The 21,595-nt window shown below is 40.8% G+C and overlaps 1 protein-coding gene across 4 annotated transcripts in view; it reads left to right on the top strand.

The window, feature by feature from the left end:
• TPST1 (tyrosylprotein sulfotransferase 1) overlaps window positions 1-21,595 on the top strand; it is a 120,338-nt gene that overhangs the window by 49,505 nt on the left and 49,238 nt on the right. For all 4 annotated transcript variants that reach the window (XM_031967885.1, XM_031967884.1, XM_031967887.1 and 1 more), the window contains one exon: window positions 7,412-8,351. In XM_031967885.1, the coding sequence (XP_031823745.1) occupies window positions 7,513-8,351 (839 nt within the window). In that variant the 5' untranslated portion in view covers window positions 7,412-7,512. The remainder of the gene's footprint in view (window positions 1-7,411; window positions 8,352-21,595) is intronic.

The raw sequence follows: 21,595 nt of genomic DNA, 5'->3' as shown, positions 1-21,595 counted from the left end.
AGACTCCTCTTGATCCCCGAGAGGTGAGAGTGAGGGTGGAGGGGAAGTCAGTTACCTTCTGAGATCACCCATACTTGAGGGACATGGCCACTTTTGAGATACAGACATGGCACCTCTCTGGGTGCCAGATGAAGACTGTTTGAGATCTGGTCAGTCTTCAGAATGCATTGATTCCACATCATATTTTATAGCAATTTATTTTTGGTTCTTTCACTGCAAGATGTTCAGCCAAGAAATTCATGATCTATAAAACTTCTAACAGAGATCCCATTTAAAGATCCCAAAGGTGAATCCTGTTTTAAATCCAGGATCCTTCTGTAATAATTACTCACTAATTATCAGCCATAATTGAAGCTTTAAGATATTTAAGATTATCTTTAGGAGGAGCACATCTGTTTAACTCCTTTTAAAAGCATAAAGACCCTCATCCTCCATTCAGTCCTGTTTATGATGCCTCATGGAAGTGAGCCTGGCTTCCCCAGGGTGTGATAGTAGAATATGTATTGCTGTATAAGAAAAGCTTAGATTTGGACACAGAAATTGCCTGTATGCCTGCCATCAATCTGCCAATACAGGTAAGTTTGTAGAGACATATCATCAGGCTGTCCACTGACTGGTAAATTTTTAGTTATAGCAACTCTTGAGGAAAATCTACTAAGTCTACTTAATCAGGCATTCCTAAATACAGTTTTTTCTTGGTGGGTAAGCTGATGTATGTGCGTGCGTGCGTGCGTGTGCGTGTGTGTGTGTGTGTGTGTGTGCATTTATGTTAGGAAAAGTGATTTTTTTCCCCCAATGGCATGTGTGTAATTGATGCAACAAAAGTTAGTTTGCAACTGCCCTGACAAATCAGTGCCTTAGTCAGAAGAAGAAACTTTCACAGCTACTGGAGCTGATGGAGTCAGGGAATATTGATTTGAATGGACAAAGTGTGATTGTATTTGAGACAAGCCCCATGGTTGACTATAGTGACTTATCTCCCTGCCCTCTGATTGGTCATGCACCCATTGGGATTGTGCCCTGGCTCTCCAGGGAGTCAAGGACTCCATTCCTGAGGCCATTGCACTTACACACAGTGTACCTTGGCAGGGGGTGTACCCACACAAATAAATTCACAGGCTCTTGAAAGTTGAAGGGCAATTGTTATCTTAGAACAGAGTTTTGTGAAGTCAGTCTATAAATATTTAAGTTCTGTCAAACTTCCTTTCCAGAGTGACATTGACTTACAAAAGCTTCAGACTCAAAATCTGGCCTCCTCTTCCCAATTTCAGGGCTCTTTCCTCTTCAGAAGAGGAGAATGAGACAGGATCATTTGCCCAAAGCACTTAGCATCCAGGTAGAGAAACACAAGAGCTGTATCTAACCCAGGATTGCACAGTGCAAGCATAATGCGTCACAAAGTGCTCAGTTACAAGGTCTGTAGGCTGTAGGAATCAAAGGGAAAGTGATCCATTCTCTTGTACACAGAGTAAATAAAGCCAGGTTTTCCATTGCCAGCCTGGTGATGATCTTTGTCACATGCAAAAGATGTGAGATCGCCTGCTTGTTCAGAACAATGGACAACAGCAATTCTCTTTCTTCACCCTAACACCCAGGGACAGAAAAATAAATCCAGACCTGCTCTTAAGCTTCTTCCACTTAACGCAGTATGCACACGGGACTCACTCTTACTTTATACTATTCTTTCTATGCTCCTTCTTAAGAGAAAGAAAGGGTGGTTAGATGAGCAATGAGCTTCTGTTTACTTGGCCACAAGGGAGGATCTATGGGGAAGGCAGTAAAAGGGGAAGTTAATTGGTAAGTGACAGCAATATAAAAAAAAAATCAATAAAGCATTTTAAAAAGAGAAGGAAATGGCCTGCAATCTGTGAATGGAAAGCCCTGTCTCCAAATGTCCTTTACCTCAGTGCACAAATAGACTGAGCCATAATGGAGTGCACTGCCACAGACATGTCTTCCTGTCATGTATTGTCCAGTGGAGATTGGCGATAGAGCTAAAACTGATGTCTTGTTACTCAAAAGCTTCCTTGTCTAAATTTATTGTGGAAGGGAGTGTGAATGGTGCTCAGCCACTGTCCCTCAAGTATTCTGAATGGAATGTAAAGGTGACCCTTTCAGGTTAAGATATAGTCTGAGAATGATAAAGTGATCCGACGTCAAAGCCATGTTTATTGTTACCATTGATTACTTCAAGTCAAGGCAGACTAGGCTTGTTGATATGAAGAGAGCTGTTTTAACACAGTAGCGCCACCTCATTGTCCACAAGAGTAGATTTAAATCTGTGGATGTCGGTTGGTCAGCAAGCATTTATTAAGCACTTACTGTGTGTTAAGAGCTGTGGCCTTGCCCTCTCTTGCTTCTCAGTTTAGCAAGTTTCTCAGTCAAACACAGGGATGCTCATCTCCTTTATCTCATTTCCTCTCTGCCACCAGAATGTAATTCTGACATTTCTTCATCTAACTTTCATCTCCTGGTCTTCCCCTCCCCAGGGTTTATCCCTCCTGAACCTATTCTCACACCTTCCCAGGCCATCACCCCTGCTGTGGCCTCCCTTACTTTCAGAATTTTGACCCTTTAGTTTATCAGTTCAGTTGGACACTGTCCTCCCCCTAATCAAGACGGTGCACAATATATCTGCCTGGGTCATTGTCAGTAGTCAGACAACCCCATTCCTTGGTTATTCCCCCATCTGTTCTCACTGCTTTTGCTGTAGAACTGCGGAATACTAATAGATTAAGTACCGCAGTTGTTCCGACTGAGTCTACAGAGACTTTGTTCTTTAATCTCAGCTGACCCTCCCTACTGCTAGCCAGTTGTTACTCTGCACTGGTTGCCTCTCAATCATGTTCCCATAGATTCTGTTCCAAACCTTCTTCCCCCTTCATGCCATACATACCCACCCTCTTCCCCTTCCTTTCAGCAAAGAGCCTAGACTCGTAATCCCCTGAAAACAAATAGGCCACCCAGGGCAGCTCCCTCTCTTCTGTTTCCACATTTGGAATCATTCCAGTTTCCGTATCTTTTGTCTCCTATCTTGGACAAGTTAGCCCTTCTCCTTGTGCCCCTGGTCCCAGCCCCAGCCCCTCCTCGCTACGCTCCTCTAGGAGCTTGCTTCTTCTACTATACCCTCTCTTCCTCTGTTTTTTAACTGTTTCTTTTCCCTACTGCTTTCAAACATGTCCTGATCTTTTCTATCCTTAAAAGTTCTTCACTTTTCAGGAATTTCAAATTCAGGAAGACCTGAATTTGAATCTGGCCCCAGACTACTGGACATTTCTCAGCCTCAGTTTCCTCCTCTATTAAAAAATGCATATTTGAAAATATACCTTATGGATCTCAGAGAGAGAAAGAGTGAGAGAGAGCTGGTGGTTAGGTGTTGATCTCCTGAAGTTATCCTGACAACACAGCTCTTCTACTTGCCACCTTCACTTTTTCACCTTCTACTGATTTTTCAACCTATTCACTCTGGCTTCCATCTTTTCTGCTCATCTGAAAGTGCTCTCTCTCCAAGAGCATCAGTGATCTTTTTGTGGCTACATCCAGTAGTCTCCCCTTAGTCCTCATCCTTTTTGACCAAATGTAGCATTTGCCACAATTCAGAGCGCCTTCTCCTGGGTACTTTCTCATTTCTGTTCTGTCCTATTTGATTTCCTACTTATCAGACTGATCCTTCTTTGCTGGTTCGTCATTCTTGCTCTCTCTCTTTCTCTGTACTCTCTCAGTGATCTCATCAGCTCTTATGAATTTAACTGTAATATCTATGTGGATGACTTCCAGATGTCCACATCCAGACCTCACATGAGCTCTCTCCTAAACTCCCAATATGTACTAGCTATTTGTTGGACATTTCTACCTGGATCTCCTACAAGAATATCAAATGCAATCTATCTGCAACAGAACTCGTTAATTTTTGGCCCTTCTTAATTTACCTATTTCTTTAGGAATATTGCCCTTCTTTTAGTCTACTAAGTTTCACTCCCCATCTTTATTCACTTGTCAAGTCTTATAGATCCTATTTTCACCTATGTCTGAAATCCTTTCCCTGATTTTTTACTCATGATCCAAGTCTCCAAAGAAGACCAGGCCTTCATTATGTGTCTCCTTCATTATGCATCTCCTTCATTATGCCTCGTCATTGGTCTCCCAGAAGGCAGCCTTTCCCTCTTTCCCGTCTTCCACAGAGTCAACAAATTGATATTCTCAGAATTTGGGTCTAACTGTATCACTCCTCTGCTCAAGAAGGTTCTTACATCCTTGTGGGGTTGCCTGTAGGGTAAATTACAAATTTCTTTGTTTGACATTTAAAGCCTTTCCCACCCAAGTTCCAGGCCATGTTTCTAGGCTGCTTCCATGTTATTCCCCCTCATATACCCTTGACATTACAGCCAGATTGCTCTTTTCCACATCTTTCCAGCCATGCCATTGTAGAGATGGTCCTGCTGGATCTCTTTAATTCCCTTTACCTCTTGGAACTCGTAGATCCTTTTAAGGCTCAGTTCAAGTGCCACTTCCTCCAAGAGGCCAGTCCTGATGCCCCAAGTTGTTAATGCCTCTTCTTTATACATAACTATATTTACTTTTAAACTTCTTGTACCTCCACCCTTCTCCCCAACCTTTGCCAGGTAGAGTGTGCTTAGACTACTACCTGGCACACTGTAAGTTCTCCCAAGTTCTGGTTGACAATTGAGTAAAGGTTCTATGTTGCTTTGGGGCAAATCTCCCAACATTGCCAGCTATCAGTTTCCTTGACTATAAAAGGAAGAGGTGGAATGAGAAGATTTCTAAGATCCCCTGGAGGCCTAAGAGGTATCATTCTCTGTTGTACATTTTCAAGATGATTTTTTTTTTCAAGTTATAGAGAATTGTCGGATGGATACTGTTTTAAAGTGATATTTTTAGACTATATTCTGTGCAGGAAATCTTAACTTCTTTGTTCTTCCATTACCTGCAAGATCAATAGAAAATTCTTTGTTAGTCTTAGAAAGCCTTTCCCACAGAGGGCCCTTTCTACCTTCTTAGTATCATTTCCTTCCCCTTGTCATATGGCCCTGTGACCCTGCCTGGCCTTGCTGTTCTTTTCAAAAGAAAAAAAAGAATCTTCATGTCCTGATTCTGGGCATTTTTACTGGACATCTGGTAGAAAGCGCGCCAGCCATCTCTTCCTCTTTGCTTCCCTTAACTCCCAGCTAACATCTCACTTCTGCAAGAATCTGAAATCAGGAAAAACTAAGTGCAAATCCAGCTTTGGACACTTACTAGCTGTATCACCTGGACAAGTTTGCCTCAGTTGGCATATCTGTAAAATGGGGCTAACGATAGCCCCTACTTCCCAGAGTTGTTGTGAGGATCTGATGAAATAATATTTATAAAGTGCTCAACATAGACCAGACACATAGTGGGATCTTTTTTTTTTTTTTAACAGCTTTTTATTTACAAGTTATATGCATGGGTAATTTTACAGCACTGACAATTGCCAAAACTTTTGTTCCAATTTTTCCCCTCCTTCCCCCCATCCCTTCCCCCAGATGGCAGGTTGACCAATACATGTCAATATGTTAATATTATGTTAAATATGTTAAAGTATAAATTAAATACAATATAAGTATACATGTCCTAACAGTTATTTTGCTGTACAAAAAGAATCAGATTTTGAAATAGTGTACTATTAGCCTGTGAAGGAAATCAAAAATGCAGGCGGACAAAAATATAGGGATTGGGAATTCAATGTAATGGTTCTTAGTCATCTCCCAGAGTTCTTTCACTGGGTGTAGCTGGTTCAGTTCATTACTGCTTTATTGGAACTGATTTGGTTCATCTCATTGTTGAAGAGGGCCACGTCCATCAAAATTGATCATCATATAATGATCTCCTGGTCCTGCTCATTTCACTCAGCATCAGTTCGTGTAAGTCTCTCCAGGCTTTCTGAAATCATCCTGCTGGTCGTTTTTTTTTTTTTTTTTTTTTTTTTTTTTTGTTTTTTGTTTTGTTTATTTAATAGCCTTTTATTTACAGGATATATGCATGGGTAACTTTACAGCATTAACATTGCCAAACCTCTTGTTCCAATTTTCCTTCTCACCCCCACCCCTCCCTAGATGGCAGGATGACCAGTAGATGTTAAATATATTAAAATATAAATTAGATACACAATAAGTATACATGACCAAAACGTTATTTTGCTGTACAAAAAGAATCAGACTCTGAAATATTGTACAATTCTGCTGGTCGTTTCTTACAGAATAATAATATTCCATAATATTCATATATCACAATTTATTCAGCCATTCTCCAGCTGATGGGTGTCCACTCAGTTTCCAGTTTCTAGCCACTACAAACAGGGCTGCCACAAACATTCTTGCACATGTGGGTCCCTTTCCCTTCTTTAAGATTTCTTTGGGACATAAGTCCAGTAGAAACACTGCTAGATCAAAGGATATGCACAGTTTGATAACTTTTTGAGCATAGTTCCAAATCACCCTCCAGAATGGCTGGATGTATTCACAATTCCACCAACAATGTATTAGTGTCCCTGTTTTCCCATAGTGGGAGCTTTTTAAACATTATTGTTGTTCCTCTTTGTGTTGTAAACCACAAGGGCCAGTAACTAGATAGAAAATACTTTCTCCCACCCCTAGTTTAGGGATATAGAAGCTTAGATAGTTTTCTTTGTATTTTTCAGAAGTAATAAAAGTGATTTTTCCTTGGTGTCATTGGAAAAAAAAGACATATTTGGAGTCAGCAGACCTTTGTTAGAATTCCAGATGTGTTATTTAGTGCTGTATGACCCTGGGCAAATTAAATCTACCTCTTAAACTCAGTTTTCTCATCTCTGAAATAATGGTACCAGACTTGGTAGCCCTTCAAGACCTTTCCAACTTGAATACTCAGTTCTGTTTCTTCAGGACATTAGACAGCTACTTATGTCATAGCGTTCACAGCATTTGATGAAGAATCTGTGTTCTCTCATTTGTATTTAATTCATCTTGTTGGGCACTTTAGGTGATTAGCTGAACTTTTACAAGGCTATTGATGTGTCTGTGGGTCTCTATGTGTATATTTACATACATGTAATGGCTCCGTATACACATAGATACACAACATACATACACATATATGTTTGCATGTATCTAATCTATCATACTGAAACAGCTTCTGATTATGGCAAGTCACTCCATTTTTACAAAAGTTTGTCTTGGTGCATTTGTATGCAGAGCCAAGAATATCACAACATTCACCACTGTCTCAGTCCTTCTCTACCTGAAGTCACACTTGGGACAAATGTCCCAGTACTTGGCATAATATTTGGCACACAGTTGGTGCTTAATAAGTGCTCAGTGGTGATTCACTGATGCATGTTCATTCTTAACTGGGTGGGAAAAACTGATTTTTTTCTCTGTTTCTTTCCTAACAGATGTTGATCATCTTCACAAATTAGAGTCTCCATGGCCCGGACGTTATCTAAAAATCATTTTGAGTGAAAGATCCATTGTGTAACACAATCTTAGCTTCAAGATGGTGGGAAAACTAAAGCAGAATTTGTTATTGGCGTGTCTGGTGATCAGCTCGGTGACTGTGTTTTACCTGGGGCAGCACGCCATGGAGTGCCATCACCGAATAGAGGAGCGCAGCCAGCCCGTCAGAGTGGAGAGCGTCAGGGCTACCTCCAGAAGTGGCCTTCAGGCCAACAAGACCGTCACCTACCACAAGGACATGCCCTTAATCTTTATCGGGGGTGTGCCTCGGAGCGGAACCACCCTCATGCGGGCCATGCTGGATGCCCACCCTGATATCCGCTGTGGAGAGGAGACCAGGGTCATCCCCCGAATCCTGGCCCTCAAGCAGATGTGGTCCCGGTCCAGCAAAGAGAAGATCCGGCTGGATGAGGCCGGCGTCACGGATGAGGTGTTGGACTCGGCCATGCAGGCCTTCTTACTAGAGATCATTGTGAAGCACGGGGAGCCGGCCCCTTATCTGTGCAACAAAGACCCCTTTGCCCTCAAGTCATTAACTTACCTGGCCAGGCTATTCCCCAACGCCAAATTTCTTCTCATGGTTCGAGATGGGCGTGCCTCAGTACATTCCATGATTTCCCGAAAAGTCACCATCGCCGGCTTTGACCTTAATAGCTACCGGGACTGTTTAACCAAGTGGAACCGGGCCATAGAGACCATGTATAACCAGTGTATGGAAGTCGGCTACAAACGATGCATGTTAGTCCACTATGAACAGCTGGTCCTGCATCCGGAGCGCTGGATGAGAACGCTCTTAAAGTTCCTCCACATCCCGTGGAACTACTCAGTCCTGCACCATGAGGAGATGATCGGGAAGGCGGGGGGCGTGTCCCTGTCTAAGTGAGTGGGATGGGGTGCTGGGCCCCAGGGCGGGAGGGCACCTGAGAGCCCCCACCGGAAAACAAAGGGCAGCATCCCCTGGAGCCTAGTTATGAACTCCCCTCCCCCAGCCCAAACATACTTTACAGTCTGCTATCTCCAGCTGGTCTCTTTGGGGCTCAGTTACCTCATCTGTAGTAATTAGGCAAATAATACCTATAGCCCACGTCTCCCTCACCGGGTTGGGGTGAGGATCCAGCGAGATTATGTAGGTAAAGGGCTTTGTGTGAAATGATAGCACAGTTCTGGGGCTGCTTATTGTTATTCTCACTGCTCATGGTGGACACTGTTAATTATTCCCTTATGTTTGTGGCAGGGACTGTTATTAAACGGTCCAGCTGTTATTTTCCTAATAATAGTACCAACAACATCAACAATAATAATTAAAACTGACATCTATTCAGCACCTTAAGGTTCACAAAGTGCCTTACGTACATTATTTTATTTGGTCCTCATGATAGCAGAGTGAAATAGGGTAATTTAATTATTTTACTAATGAGACCAGCACTTATTAATAAAGAATGGTCATTTAGCCATCTCTCTTAGACCAAAGACAGTCATGACCTATGACCTCATAGTTTATATACCTTCAAAGAGTAGGTGTCCCCTGGAGTGGAAATCAGCCAGTTAATAAGAGAATGAATATTACGATGAGGAGGGAGCCGGGCCTGAATTTTGATTGTGTCATCCATTTCTAAGTTTCCCCAGTCTTGGGCAGTCTTTTTAAAGAATTTATGCCCTACTCAAGGCTGGGTAAAACTCAATGGCTGCTCCACCTCAGTAAAGTCTGGACAAGAAAGTTAGTTCAATCTCATTATCATCAGGAGAATGAATTTTTTAAAATTGTGACTTTAGAGAATGGGGGCAATTCTGAATCTCCCTAAATCATTGGTTATTAGCAGTCATTTCTCTCCTTGGGGAGAAAGCAGAAGTCCAGTCACACACTTTGGCCAAGTTGTCACTAGAACCTTGGTCTCTTGCCTTTCAGTCCTGTTCTTTCCTCCATACCATGAGGTCTCTTTGGAAGGATCACTGCAAAGATCTAGTATCCTCTGGTGCTGATTCTTTGAAAAGCTTGAGATTCCTTTTTAAAGAAGACAGCCCCAGATTTCAGAAGTCTTTTCTCCATTGGAAAAAGCTGCTTAGATTTTAAATCCTCTTAGAATCCTTGACATTTTGCTTCTTTTCTCAATTAAGTGGTCACCATCAAAGGGTTCTTGGCTGGCTCACATAATCACTTATAGTGACTTAAGCTTCCCTAGGTCAAGTCCACAAGAATAGAAGCAATTTTAAAAATGGAAATTGTGTCTCTAGCCATTTTCAATATCTTTCAGGGAAATGATTGGCAGTTGCTAAATTTCAGTTTTTAAATGTCTGGAAAACATTGCTAAGGTTGCTCATCTCAGAGGAACATCTCGAAGACTGTTTACTGCTAGCTTTGAGTTATTGATTATTAGAAATGGCTAGAAATCATCAGTTGAGTAAATCTAGATCTTAATTGTCAGGCCAAGGAGATTTCCCTCTCCAGAGTCCTTGCCTTTAGGGCAAATCTAAGCATTTGGTATTTTTCTAACAAAGTAGTAGAAGTCTGATTTGCTATGTCTGGTTTTCAGCCCAGGGTGCCCAGTTCAGCGGATAAGTTTTCTCCATGGAGGAGATATAAAATCATCTTTATGTAAAATCTAGATGTAGAAACTGTGCTTCTGTTGCAGAAGTAAGAAACATGCTCCAGTTGAAATTCAGAAAGCAGAAAGAAAATGCCTTGGCCTTCAGTTTGAGTCATTGTATTTAGTGAGCATCTACAATGCTCCTTTGTGAGATGGGGAGAACAGGAACTCTACTAAGGGAAAAACAGCATCACAGAATCTCAGGAAAGATGGAAGTTTTCTATTTCTTTCGAACCTGAACAGAGAGTCCTCTTTACATCAGTGAATAAGTGCCCACTTAGCTCCCTCTTAAAGACCATACCACATTCTACTTCCAGCCAATAATGATTAGATTTCTGTGACTTTGGGTTCCCACCAGCCACCAGATAGAAAAGAAAATAGCAACTATTTATCTAAGGATAGTGGGATAGGGCTAATATAATATGTGAATCCAAGATGTCAGTGGATCTAGGTTCTCCTTGATGGGAGCTTTCTCTCCAGGAGCACAGGTTGCAGCCTATCCATACCTTTTCATTCTTTATGTGTGACTTGTTTCCCTGTCCCCCCATAGTTCTCTATATGGGGACCCTCACCTTCTGGGGGCCTCCCTTGGTTACCAGTGTCACAAGTGGGCTACTCAGCCTTATTTCTTGTTCTTGTTCCATGACCAATCCATAGCTCGATGCTGTTACCTTTTTTCTGAATATAACTCGCCATCATCGATATGTCCACCACACGTCTCCCTTGTCCTTTGGCTGACTCTCAGTTTTGATTCCTTGAAGATCACAGTATTCCATCATTTGACTTTTTGAATGGTATGATATTAAAATCCGAAGGTTGGTGCAAATAAAAGCTATTAGCTTTCCGATTCTTCTTTTCTCCTGATCTCATCTTTTCCCTTTCTTCCCCAAAGGGTTCTGCTTCCGATTCCATTAGGGAGAGCATATTTTCTAGCCATTTGTTCTTGGCCTAGACATGAGCTTGATCAGCCAACACTCAATTGATTAAAATATTGAAGGGATGTAAAAGTTATTGAAAAGGCTATTGAGTCACCAAGAATATGGAGTTTACAGAGCACTAACCCAACCCAAGAGCATTGCTTAGTGAGTACATATCTATTATTATCTGGAAGGCCTCCAGAGGAAGGTAATAAAATTGATTTAAGGCTTGCTTGCCTAGAGCAGTAATTCTGACTGTTTACTGGATTCATTGTTTGATTCTGTTTTCCTTTACCACCCCACTCTCACCAAGATACTGTGCGCTATTTTCAATACATTAAAAATGGTTTACTTTGAGAATTAAAAAAAATTCAACATACATGGAATAATTAGAAGCCCCTGAATCCTGCAAAGTCCATGTTCAGGAATTGTCAAAGCTGAGTTATGTACAGTGTGGAATATGTATCTATGGACTTTTTTATCCATAAATGGTCCCCCAGCTGTGATCTGAATAGAGAGAGTAGAGCAGTCATAGAACAGGAAGGAACTGGAGCTTTCATTTAATTCAGCTTGCTCATTTAATAGATCACAGGATAAGATAATTTAGAAGTTAAGGAAATAAACTCATGCAGTCTCCTTAACTCACTGAGTTACTTATCCCAGAAGTACCGGGACTTGCCTAGCATCTCACAGGGAGGAAGTAATAGAGGCAGGTTTGGAATCCAGGTCATCTGGTGCCAAATCCACACCGTCCAAAAGCCTGTATGGATTCACAGCTGGAGAAATCAACAAAAAGTATGGATTGAAGGGGGGAAATATCATAACTGTTCTATTACATTGAAAGGAGAGAGAAGTGATTTTGGAGACTTAGGGCTTTCACTGGTGTGACAGCATCCTAAGATTTATGGTGGGAAGGTGAATTGAGATCATCTGGGCTAACCCCCTCTTTTTCTAGATCAGGTCAAAGCTTTCACAAGACCACACACAGGGAGTGCTGATGACAAATACTTTTGATCTCTCTCCTTTGAGAGCTTAATGTATGTTCTCAGAGTGGTCCTTTTTGTAGGGCAGCAGGGAGATCTCTCCTTTGCTGAATCCGTCTCTTTATCTCTTTGTCCCTCTGCCTTCCTCGGTCTGTACCTCTTTTCCCTTTTATCGCTATGTACCAACGGTATCATCATATGCGTGTTCAGCTGATGCTTACTGTTAGTGTATATCTTCTGTCGAGCAGATTTATTGAGCTCCCTCCTTGTCTCATCCTGTGATCAGTGTCTCCCTACCCCAGAGCCAACGTTTCCAGGGCTGACCACCCCAGCCTGCCTTTCTGCTTGCTAAAGTAAACAGTCGTACCTGATGAAAAAACCATCAGTCTTGGCTTTGGAAGTATTCCCATGCCTCTCAGGACTCAGATGATTCAGCAGACCTAGGTGATTTGATGGTTTTTAGGAGCCCAGGTCTCTGAAGAGCTATGCAGATTCTATTTTGATTGTTATATTGGGACTTTTTTTTTTATCCTGTTAACATTTTTGAGCCTTTCCTAAACTGTTTCCATTTTAGCAACTGAAGCCATCATGAATCATAACCAGTATCTCCATGACTTGATAAGAAATGAGTCAAGCACATGTAGGCACTTCCTTTCTTATCTGGGTAATTGGTTTTCAGAGTGTCCCTTTGCACCAAGGCTGAATTTGTGCTCCAAGAATTGATTTTTCCTCCTGAGCTGACTTTGTAATGAATGTAGGGAGGCTAGTGCTGCAGTGAATAGCATCTCAGCCCTTAATCCTGTCAGCCTAGCCCTGGAGATATAGGTTTAAATCACTGACAATCAGACTCTATTTAATTTGCCCCCAAAGACCCGATACCTCCTTGGTTGAGGTCATCTCTAAGTCAGAGGGCATATTCTGAGGCAACTCACTAGCAGTAGGGAGAGGCTGGGATCCAGCTGAGTCACAAACTCCCAGGTGGGCCGAAAGGGATCTGAACTTATAGGATGACCTTGAAACCACTCAGATTTCCCAGGGACCTCTCAAATCAGCAGTGAACCTGCAGCTGGAATAAATCAGATCCAAACCCATATTCCCAAGAATGAAGATGGAACTAAATCCTGTGGGTCAGAGAACGCATCCCTTGCTCTGTCCCTTTACCACCATTTTGTGGAATGACTGGAGCCTTTTAATTTGAACTTTGCTGCAGTGCCTAACAGGGCAACCTGGTGGTGTAGTGGGTAGATCCCTGGCCTGGGGGAAGGAGGACCTACCTTCTGACACTTAACTAGCTGTGTGACTCTGGACATGTCACTTAGCCCTCTTTGCCTCAGTTTCCTCATCCATGAGCTAAAGAGAGAAATGATCGACCACTCCAGTATTTTTGCCAAGATAACTACAAATGGGATCATGAAGGGTCTGAAATGACTGAACAATACAATGGCCATCGGCAGTAGATGATATTCTCCCAATCCAATCACAATAGTTATCAAGGGGCATAAAAATAAGCAAATCAGGATGATGTGGTTTCTTTGAGTTACTGGTTACCGGAGATGCTCATTCTCATGCTTCCTACTTGTTATTTCAGTCTGTATCACAATGCTAAAACCCTTTCATTTCAGCAAATCGGGGCAGGTTTTGAAATCTGCATGAAATTTCTATTGATTTTTGTTCCTAATGCTTCATATCAGTTACTTTTCCAATGAAGCATTTCTGGATGTTTGGAATAGCATTTTAAGATGATTCCAACATCTTATATTTCAGTCCATTTGGAAGGGAAGCATGGCCAAGGCCAACAACATGAGACTCCGGGGAGGAGGTCTTGAGCCCTTGGCCCTTAGGCCTTGTTCTTGGGGCTTTTATTTTTAATTTGTTTGTTTGACTTTGCGACACACAGTTGACCTTACTTCTTTCTCCTGTAAAGTGAAAGAATTGTACCAGTTCAAAAGTTCCACATTTCCTTTAGTTATTTAAAAATGTGCCTCTAAGTAGGGATACAGAGGTTTCCCCACTCTGCCCAAGAAATCCAGGACACAGAATGGGTGAGAACCCCTAGTCTGTATGATATCTGAAGCTTCTTTGGCTCTAAAATCTGCGACTAGATCATTGCTAAAGGCCTCTGCTACTCCAAAACCTGGTGGATGAAATGGAGTTTTCAGAGGTTTGCTCCAAAGTGTTCCCTCATTTGGTTTTGTTCTCTAAATATGAGGATAATCCCTTGAATTTCACCCAGTAAATGTCTGGGAGTAGATGTAGCCTATTGTTTTTTCCTTTATCCACATGTTTGAGGAAAGCCTTGGATGTCTGATAATAAGCACAAGAATAATAATCCCATTTATGTGGTACCTGCTAGGTGCCAGGAGCTGTATGCTAAGCACTTCACAAATATCTCATTTGGTCCTCACAACAATCCAGAGAGGTCAGTGCTATTCTTATCATCTCCACTTTACAGTAGAGGTGATGGAGACAAAACGAAAGTTAAGTAAGTGACTTATACAAACTAGAGAATCTCCGAGGTTGGTTTGGATGCAGATTAGATACCATACAAAACTGGTCTTTGAACTAAAATGGGCCTGATGTTTGAAGGACTTTTACAGGACAGGATGTTAGACTTCCCTTTCTTGTCTTGGAGGACAGAATTAGAATCAGTGTCTAGAATAGGATATTCTTGCACTGGGGAAGAGGGCAGCCTGGGCGACTGCAAAATCTCACCCTTACTGAGATTCTGCTGAGAGAATACAGGGTGGGGAATTGACTGATCAAACTTAGTATGCAAATTTGCTAACATCTGCTTATTCATTGATTCAAAGTGTTTATTGTACATCTGTTATGAGCGTAACATTGCCCTTGTGGAGTCTGTCATTTGCCATGGCTGAATATTCCTTTTAAAAACATAGTCAAATTTCTGTCTAGTACTTATGATTTTTATATCAATTTTCCTTTGGTTATAAATCCTATTTCATGTCTGACATGTCAGATTGACCTGAAAATATAATATCAACTAGGAAGGTTGTAAAATGATACTGTTTTAGAAAGAAGAGTTTCTAAGAGGTATAATTCATTACTATTCCAGTGAGGTTCATGGTCAGGCCCTAGAAAATAAATTTGACCTGGCATTTGTCAAACGTGGCTAGCCTTTTATAAAAGATGGTATCTCTATTGGACTATTAATCCTAATGATCTTTTGATGAAGAATAAAAAGCCAGGGGAAGGTACCAACCTAGCAAAGCACTTGGTTTTAGTTCTCCTTTTCCCTCACTTCTGAATCCCAGCTAGAATTTCTTCTTATGACAGGAATTGTCATGAAAATTTCCCTAAAAGGCACCATACACCGGAGCCAAACAGTGCTCCAACCTGGGGTCATGTAATGGTACTAAAGAAGTCAGTTTTACAAGTTTGGCAGCGATGCTCTTGTTCATATAGAATATCAGACACATGTATGTCCTTGTGCATGGAATTAAAGTGAAGGCTGTATGGTTTGGTTTGGGCATCTAAGTGACCCGCAGTTCACAGAGCACCAGGCTTGCAGTCTGGAAGACCTGAGTTCAAATATAGCCTCAGACACTAGCTGTGTGGTCTTGGACAAGTCACTTTTCTCAGTTTGTCTTAATCCACTGGAGAAGAAAATAGCAAACCATTCCAGTATCTTTGCCAAGAAAACCCCATGGATATTGTGGTCCACAGGGTCGGACATGATGGAACGATTGAACAACAAAGCCTAGTTTGGAGGATACAACAGCAACAACAATGATAGCTGGCATTTACATAGCACTTTCTGGCTTTGAAAGCCCTTTACATACATTGCTTCATTTGATAGAGAGTGGGCTTGGGAGTCTGGAGAGCCCAAATTCAAATCCTGCCCCTGACACATCCTTGTTATACCAACATGGACAAGTCACTTCATTTTTAGGGCTTCCAGGCAGCCCTTCAACCTCTAAGTTAGAGAAGAGTTGACTGGCTGCATTGGTGCAGTTTCCCTTCTGGGAGTTTCCATACTGGTGAAATGATTACAGGTCTGGATTTTAAATTAAAAAAAAATTAAAGTTCCCAGTTCCTTCAGCCCCTCAAATAATAGAAGTAGATTCAGAGCACCACATAGCAAATAAGCAGGATGGAACCCCTCTCCCCAATCCAACAAACTAAAATAGAGAGCAGTTCATAGATTTAGAGGTCCGATACAAGGGCTTAGGATTCCTCTAATTCAGTCCTCTCATTTTTACAGATGAAGAAGCTGAGACCCAGAGAGCTTATATGACTCACCCAAAATGTCCCCACTTCTTAGTCTGGATTTGTAGGTGGGCACTGAGCAAAAGATTGTAATTACCTGATCCCGAGGGCCTTAGTGGGGCAGATTGAGTGGGCATTCCCCATTGTAATGAGATCTGCTTGAGTGAGTCTGTGCCTGGATCTATTATAAACTAAATCTATAAACTTCCCTATTGCATTCCTTCAGGGACTGCACTTAGATTTTTCTCTGCTGGTGTTCAGGATTGACTATTTTAGGTAATTAATCTCCATTTTAATTCTGTACTTGACTATTTTGTACCCACTATTTGGGTACTTCAGTCTGTATACCTAGAAATAGACTATCCAATGTCTACCTTTTGTGGGAAGCTTTTCATAGCCCAACTTAATGACTCATTAGTCCTTTCCTCTGCTAGTATTTCATTCATTACTATCTCCTAGTTTATAGTCAGATTTTATATCTGGCATTTCCATCCTCCTATTCTAAATACTGCAGATTTTGATGCTTTCTTCATCTACTGTGGAGAAAAAAGTCATAACTATTTATGGCAAAAACATTGTCTCCCCCCAACATGTAGATTGTGGAATCCTGTCTGGCTGCCACAAAAGCGATATATAGTTATAGTATATGTGGGGATTTAAAATGTTAGTATTATAAAGAAGGAAACGGTATTGAGATGTCCAAGAGCAAGATAGATTCGGCGAGGGATATGTATGACATCTGAGGTTCCTGAGTGGTAGAGGGAGAAGTAGATGCCTAGGATAGGGTTGGGTTGAGGGAGACCAGGCGAGGTATGAAGGAAGTGGCACTCTTGGGTTTAGAAAGTGGGAGAACAGAGACTGCTTACTATCAGCTTTCTGGGTGGCAAGTCAAGAAAAGGAAAAGAGGAAGTTGGTAAGAGATGATGGCTGAGCAGAATGCGGGTACCCAGCCCAGAAGCAAATTTAAGGAATTTCTATGAGCAGAGTTCAGAGCAGGAGTCTGGGGGCCTTTAGGGAAAGCATTTTTGAATTTGGATACAGGCCAAATTATAAACTGGAGACTGGTCAGAAAAGAGTCTTGTTTCTTAACTGGTCACAGGAGCTGAGAGAGAGAGAGAACCCTGACCTTGGACCTTCCACTTACAGATTCCCCTCCGTCTCCTCGCCTTCTCTGAGGTACACAGTTTGAGCATCCTTAATCAGAGTGCAGCCTCCTTGAGGCCAGGCACTGGTTTGGTTTGGGGTTTGGTTTGCCTTTTCTTGTCTCCCCTGTACTTAGCACAGTGTCTGTGGGAAAGGCTTAACAAGAGCTTATTGGCTGAGAAAAAGAAAAAATATAGTTGAGCCAATAGGAAAAGTTCACTTCATAGGAGCTGTGCCAGAAGGAGGACTGGATTGGGAGCAAGGAAGCTCAAATGCTGCTCCTGGCTCCTTCTCTGACCTTAGCCAGTCCCTTCACTGTGTGTGTGTGTGTGTGTGTGTGTGTGTGTGTCTTTGTCTCTGTATGTCTCTCTCTCTCTTTTTTTTTTCTTTCTGTGTCTTTCTGACTCTTTTTTCTCTCTCTTTTTTCTCACAGTCTCTGTCTCTCTGTCTTTTTCTTCAGTTTTTCTTGGAAATATGTTACAATATCTTGTAAATATTTATTATATGTATATATATATATATATATTTATTAAGTACACAATATTTATGAAATATGTTTCCTTCTCTCTAAAATAAGGGAAATGACCTGGGTAATCATTGAGTTTCTTCTATGATCCAATGTTCTGTGCATGCTAGAGTCTGCCTCAGAATTGGAACTAGAGGAGTATGGACAGGGCTTGGGGGTAAAGAGATCAAATAATGCTTCACTTTTCAGATTAATTGAGCAATAAAAGTCTGTAAGTATCAATATAATGAGGAAAAAGAGAACTGCTAGTATTCTACCACTTAATAGCTGTAATGATCATTACAGTTAGAGAAGTTTATATGACATATACATGCCATTTGACTTGCTGAGCCTTTTTCTTTGGGGATAATAATATTCCTATCTACCTCTGGGTTGTTGTGAAAAATATGCTTTATAAGCTGTAATATATTTTTATATATATAAATATAAATGTAATTTGGAGGTTTTAATGTTTTATTTGAGGGCAATTAAGTGGAACTGTGGAGAGCTCTAGGCCTGAGGTCAGGAAGACCTGAAGCTTCAGACACTAGCTGAAAAAGGAAATGTCAAACCATTCCAGTATCTTTACCAAGAAAACCCCAAATGGAACCATGAAAAGTTAGACATGACTGAAAAATGACTGAACAACAATGTTTCGCTGAGATAAGGCAAAGATAGACTCTATACTAATGGGTCCACGTCTGATCCTTACCATCACCCTTCTCCTTGTCATAACGGCACGCTGTCCTTCCAGTGAGGTACTCTTGGTTCTGACCAGCAACTGGCCTATAACTGACTCAGGAACAAAGTGTTCTCTCTCTCTCTCTCGCCTTCTTTCTCTCTCTCTTCTCCCTCCTCTTTTCTTCTCTTTATTTCTGTCTGTCTTTCTCTGTGATGTCAGTCAAAAATTTATTAATTGTATAATGTGTGAAGGGTAATGTGCTAGGGCTGATAATACCATTATTCTAATGGGGAGTGGGCAGGGGTATACATAAATGTAATTCAGAAAGCAGAGAAGGCAAAGATGGACATTTCTGAGGAGAGATTAAGGAAGACTTCACAGAGGAAATGACACCCATCTGAGCCAAGTCTTGAAGAAAGAAGATTATGAAAGGCAGTGATGAGAGTGTCTGGTGCAAATGCACTGAGCCTGGAGGCTGTGGGCAGCCTCTGAGGGGCAATAAGAAGTCTAACTTCTCTGGAATTTACAAAGTAGGAGTGAATGATTAAAAAAAAAGCATTAATCAAGCACTTAGCTAGCTAGTTACAAAGATAAAGAAAGACATCCTTTAACTTCAAGGAGCTCACACTCCAAACCCGAGGTCCTGGGGCTGTCCAGGTGTCCCAAGAGTATATCATGGCATGAATTGCATAATCTGTGGGCCCTTAGGGGACAGCCTCAGGTTAGATGACAGTGCCTGGGAGCCTAAGGGGCAAAGCAGCAAGGCAGATGGCAAGGCCTAAGGGACCTTGGGGCACAGGGGCAGCTCCAGTGGCTCCCCATCTTACTCAATGGATTGTAGTTATCTGAGATGCATGTGTAGCCATATCCACTGGGTAGAGAAGAGAAATATGTCAGAGAAGGCCAGAAAGAAAGTGGAGCCAGATCATTAAGCCTAAACATTGAGAAGTTTCTATTTGAAGTGGGAGAGAATGGCAGTGTGGGACACTGGGAAAAAAACTACAGATTCTGGAGAAAGAAAACCTGGGTTCAAGCCTGCCTTCTTTATTTATATTTATGTTACCTCGGGCCTATCATTTGACTTCGCTGTATCTCAGTATCCTTTTCAATAAAACAAGGAGGATGGACTATATGACTTCTAAAACCCTCCCCCACTAGTTCTATGTTCCCATGTTTCCATCCCCCACTGCCCCCCAAGCTCCTGAAGATTTTCACAAAGTCTAGTCAATGAGCATTTATTAAGTCCTTACAATTGCCAGGGACTGTACAGAGCAACGGGAATGCAAATACAAGGCAGCAGAGGAGCCAGGAGCTTCCATTCTAATGGGGCAGATGGCACAGGAAAGCAGAGAAAGCGCTGAAAGGAGTAAAGATGTGGAAGATCTGGGGGGACCAGCCAGTGAGAGGGAACAGAAGGGGAGTGACATGTGCTGATTTGCGTCGTAGCAACGATATTTTGGCAGTTAGTATGCAGGGTGGATGCAGGAGAAAAGAACCCAGAGGTGGATGGTTCGGGTGATAGATGGGAGGGGGCTGCAAAGGAAACCGGAGACAGAGGTGGCTGGTCTTTTGGAGACAGAATTGACATGTGTTAAAAACTGATTGCTTTTTACTACAAATTACATTCATAACCAATACCAACAATCTATCTCCTAATCATATAGAATAGATCAAATGTCACATATATTTTAACACTTAACATTTTAATTCTGAATTTAAAAATTCATAACAACATATTATTTGTCTCCATCTGAAGCTCTTTGTGTGTTTATTGAGCTCCCTAGCCTTCTGGGTTTTTTGTTTAGTATGTTGTAGCCAAAGTATATGTTATTAGTTTTTGTTTACTTTTTTGTATCACTTTATAAATAAGTCATTTCCTATTTCCCCTACATTTTCTATATTTTTCATACACACACACACACACACACACACACATATGTATGTGTATATATTGTGCTCTATGTCTGACCTTTTCTCATGGAGTAGATCCTTTTAGCAATAATAATTTCTTATAAATTCTCAATGTCAGAATTTTATCTGATATATTTATGACATATCTTTTCTTTTAGAGATAGTATTTTTATCATGCCAGATCTATCTTTGTTAAATAAAATCTATAGCTTTTAGTTTCCAATACTTTCTTTTATTTTCTATTTGTTAAAAATTTTTTTCTTCTCCACTTGAGAGAAATGCCTCTTCATTTTCTTCTAGTTTTTTATTGTCATTTTAAGTATTTAGATCAATTATCTAAAATACAGTAAGAGTTTTTTTTAAGATAAAGAATGTGCGCTATTAACTATCACCCTGCTTTTTGCCATCAGCTATCCAGTTTGACCAGTAGTTTGCTAGATTTTTTCTTTTTACCTAGTTATTTTTAAAAAATCTCTTTAAGCCTTCTCTTTGACTTTTTTTTAATAAAAAGTTTTAGAGTTCATATTACTCCTGGAAGAAAAGGAAAATTAAAAATAAATAAGAATCTATTTTCTTAACTTCACATTTATGAAGGAACAAAAACCTAATGGTTCTGGTTCTGCTGTCAAATCAGAAAGAAAATCAGGACCATTAAGTATTCATGTGAATAATTTCACACATGGTTACTTCTGTTTTAGAGGAAAGCTGGATTAAATTTGATATGCCATAACACCTCCTTTTTCTCACACTAGGGAAATATTTTTTTGGTAACACTGAATTACTGAAGCATTCCCCTTTAAATACCAAATTTTTCAGGGAATTTTCTGGATAGCTGAAGTATTTCCCTTTAAATACCAAAACTTTTATTTATTTCTTTTTTGGTAGAAAACTTTAAAACATAGATTGATTGCATACTTCCCTCCCTAAGAAGCACATTCTGTTTCTAATTTAAAACATTTACTCAATACCATTATTGTTATTAACTTTTTTTATTATGAACTCAAGTATCTACACACATGAACATTTCAATCTACAAAGACAGGAAAATGAAAATATTATATGAAACTGTGAACTTCTATTATATGCAATTTTAAAAAAGTGCATATTACATTTGGCATGCTATATCCGGCCTGTCCTATTTATCTGTGTCATCTTCTGAACTTTTTCTGC

This window comes from Sarcophilus harrisii, chromosome 4 (genome assembly GCF_902635505.1).
Source record: "Sarcophilus harrisii chromosome 4, mSarHar1.11, whole genome shotgun sequence".
NCBI lineage: Eukaryota > Metazoa > Chordata > Mammalia > Dasyuromorphia > Dasyuridae > Sarcophilus > Sarcophilus harrisii.
The sequence above is the reverse complement of the archived record's forward strand: the minus strand, read 5'-3'. Positions and strand labels throughout refer to the sequence as shown.